Source organism: Heterocephalus glaber, unplaced genomic scaffold (genome assembly GCF_053883595.1).
Source record: "Heterocephalus glaber isolate CG9 unplaced genomic scaffold, H.glaber_assembly_v1.0 deba00001773, whole genome shotgun sequence".
NCBI lineage: Eukaryota > Metazoa > Chordata > Mammalia > Rodentia > Bathyergidae > Heterocephalus > Heterocephalus glaber.
The window spans coordinates 1,919,945-1,921,720 of NW_028258463.1; the positions used below are offsets into that span (position 1 = coordinate 1,919,945).

Below are 1,776 nucleotides of genomic sequence, written 5' to 3' on the forward strand. Positions count from 1 at the left end.
TGGCATTAGCTACAGCACCTTTGGTGAGATGAAGTCCATTCTTTTTTGCCCATACATAGACTCCATCTCTATTATTAGGCCTACATTGATCATACACACATTATATAAGCCCTCATGTGACTCAAAACAGAGGCTGGTTGACTGTTACTTATTTTCTTACCTGCTTCATGTTCGGGACTGTCTATGCAGTGGATACTCCCTTACAGGTGTGACATAACACATAAAGTTCTGCATAGTCTGTACCCACTCCATGGGTCCCTCCATATATCTTCTAGACCAGTGCCTCTAATCTCAAAATATTTCACATTTGTACTTAATCTGACTGTTGAGTGACCAATTCTAGAATCTCATTTTGAAGATCTGCTTCCTAGGACCACTTCTTTTTTTCTTTTAGGTTTAGCTGTCAATGAGTTTCTTTGCTCTGGTATTGGCAATGTCAATACGATCTTTGTTGGTGTTAGCCTTTTCTGTGATGCGGTCTATCTGTCAATTTTGAACTTCAATTTCATTCCCCATGTCCAAGGCCATGTTCTGTAGATTTCCCAGGATATCACCCACTTGAATCAGGTTTTCTTCCATCTCATCTTCTCTGGTGTCATTAGTTATATGGTTAATGTATCTGCCACTGGCTGACTGCTGAGGCTGCACATTTGTGACTCGGGCTGGTTGCTTGGATACCACGTTGCTAGGTGAGTTGCCTCCGCCATCTCCCCACGTTGCCTTATAGGCCTTGCCAGACTCAAAGTTCTTTGACCTGTTGCATGGACAGACAAAAAGGCCATAGCACTTGTCTAGTTCTGTTAAAGTCTTCTCTATCTCTCTCATGTCTTTATTTATCTGGTCCATGCCTTCTTCTATGAGGTTTAGTTGTTCCCCTTGTTCATCCAGCATGGTGATGATTTTGATTCCTGCATCCTGAAACTCAATGGCTAAGCCCAAGATTTTCCTTGTACTCTCCAGAGACTCATCAGTGAGCTGGTTACCCCTCAGCTGAAGGTCTTCATGGGACAGATTATCCATAATGAATCAGAATTCCACCAGGCACAGGGGTGGAAATGCAGATATTAAAAATCAAGATGAGAAAATTCCAGAAAAATCCAATGATCAGTGGTTTAAATACATTAGTAACAATACAACCTGTTGGAACTTTCTCGTAGTGCATCCTTGTTAGAAGTGTAGAGCTGCTCCTTGTAGGTCCCAGTGTCCGACCTTGGTCTTCTGTATACTTCTCCTTGGACTATGGCCCAGATCTTATAGGATAAACAGTCATTCCATGGTTTTGTTTTGTTTTGTTGAGGCAGGGTCTCACTTTGTAGTTTAGGCTGGTCTTGAACCTCTCCTATGTAGCCCACGATGGACTTGAACTCATGTTCAATCCTCTTGTTTTCAGGTAATCAGCTTCTAAAAGTGGTTTGCCAACCAAATTTACTGGGTTCTTGGTTGCTTGCCTCTCCTTCTGGAGTTGGATTCCAGGTTCTTCTAGGTGTGAAGAATAATGGACAACTTCTGATACTACCTGTCTTTATTTAGGTTCCTCCAAAATCGGATTCTAGTAAAAGAAGTCAAACAATTTGTTTGGGAGGTGAAGGAAAGACTAGATGATTAGGAGAGTATAAGGGAAAATATTCAATAAAGGCTATACTATCAATTTGTGAAAAACTGGAACTTAATACCACTGGTAAAATTCTGTGGAACTATTGTAAAAAATATTCTAAATTGTCCCTTATAAGAAAAAAGCTGAAGTATGTATATATCAACTCCTGGCAACCATTGGTC

At 40.7% G+C, this 1,776-nt stretch overlaps 1 protein-coding gene across 1 annotated transcript; it reads right to left on the reverse strand.

Moving 5' to 3' along the window:
* Window positions 1-276: 276 nt before the first annotated feature.
* On the reverse strand, window positions 277-1,020 carry LOC101706557 (synaptosomal-associated protein 23). The gene is given in 1 exon segment (XM_021240375.1): window positions 277-1,020. A coding segment is annotated over 1 exon segment (624 nt). The 3' UTR covers window positions 277-396.
* Between the last annotated feature and the right edge of the window lie 756 nt (window positions 1,021-1,776).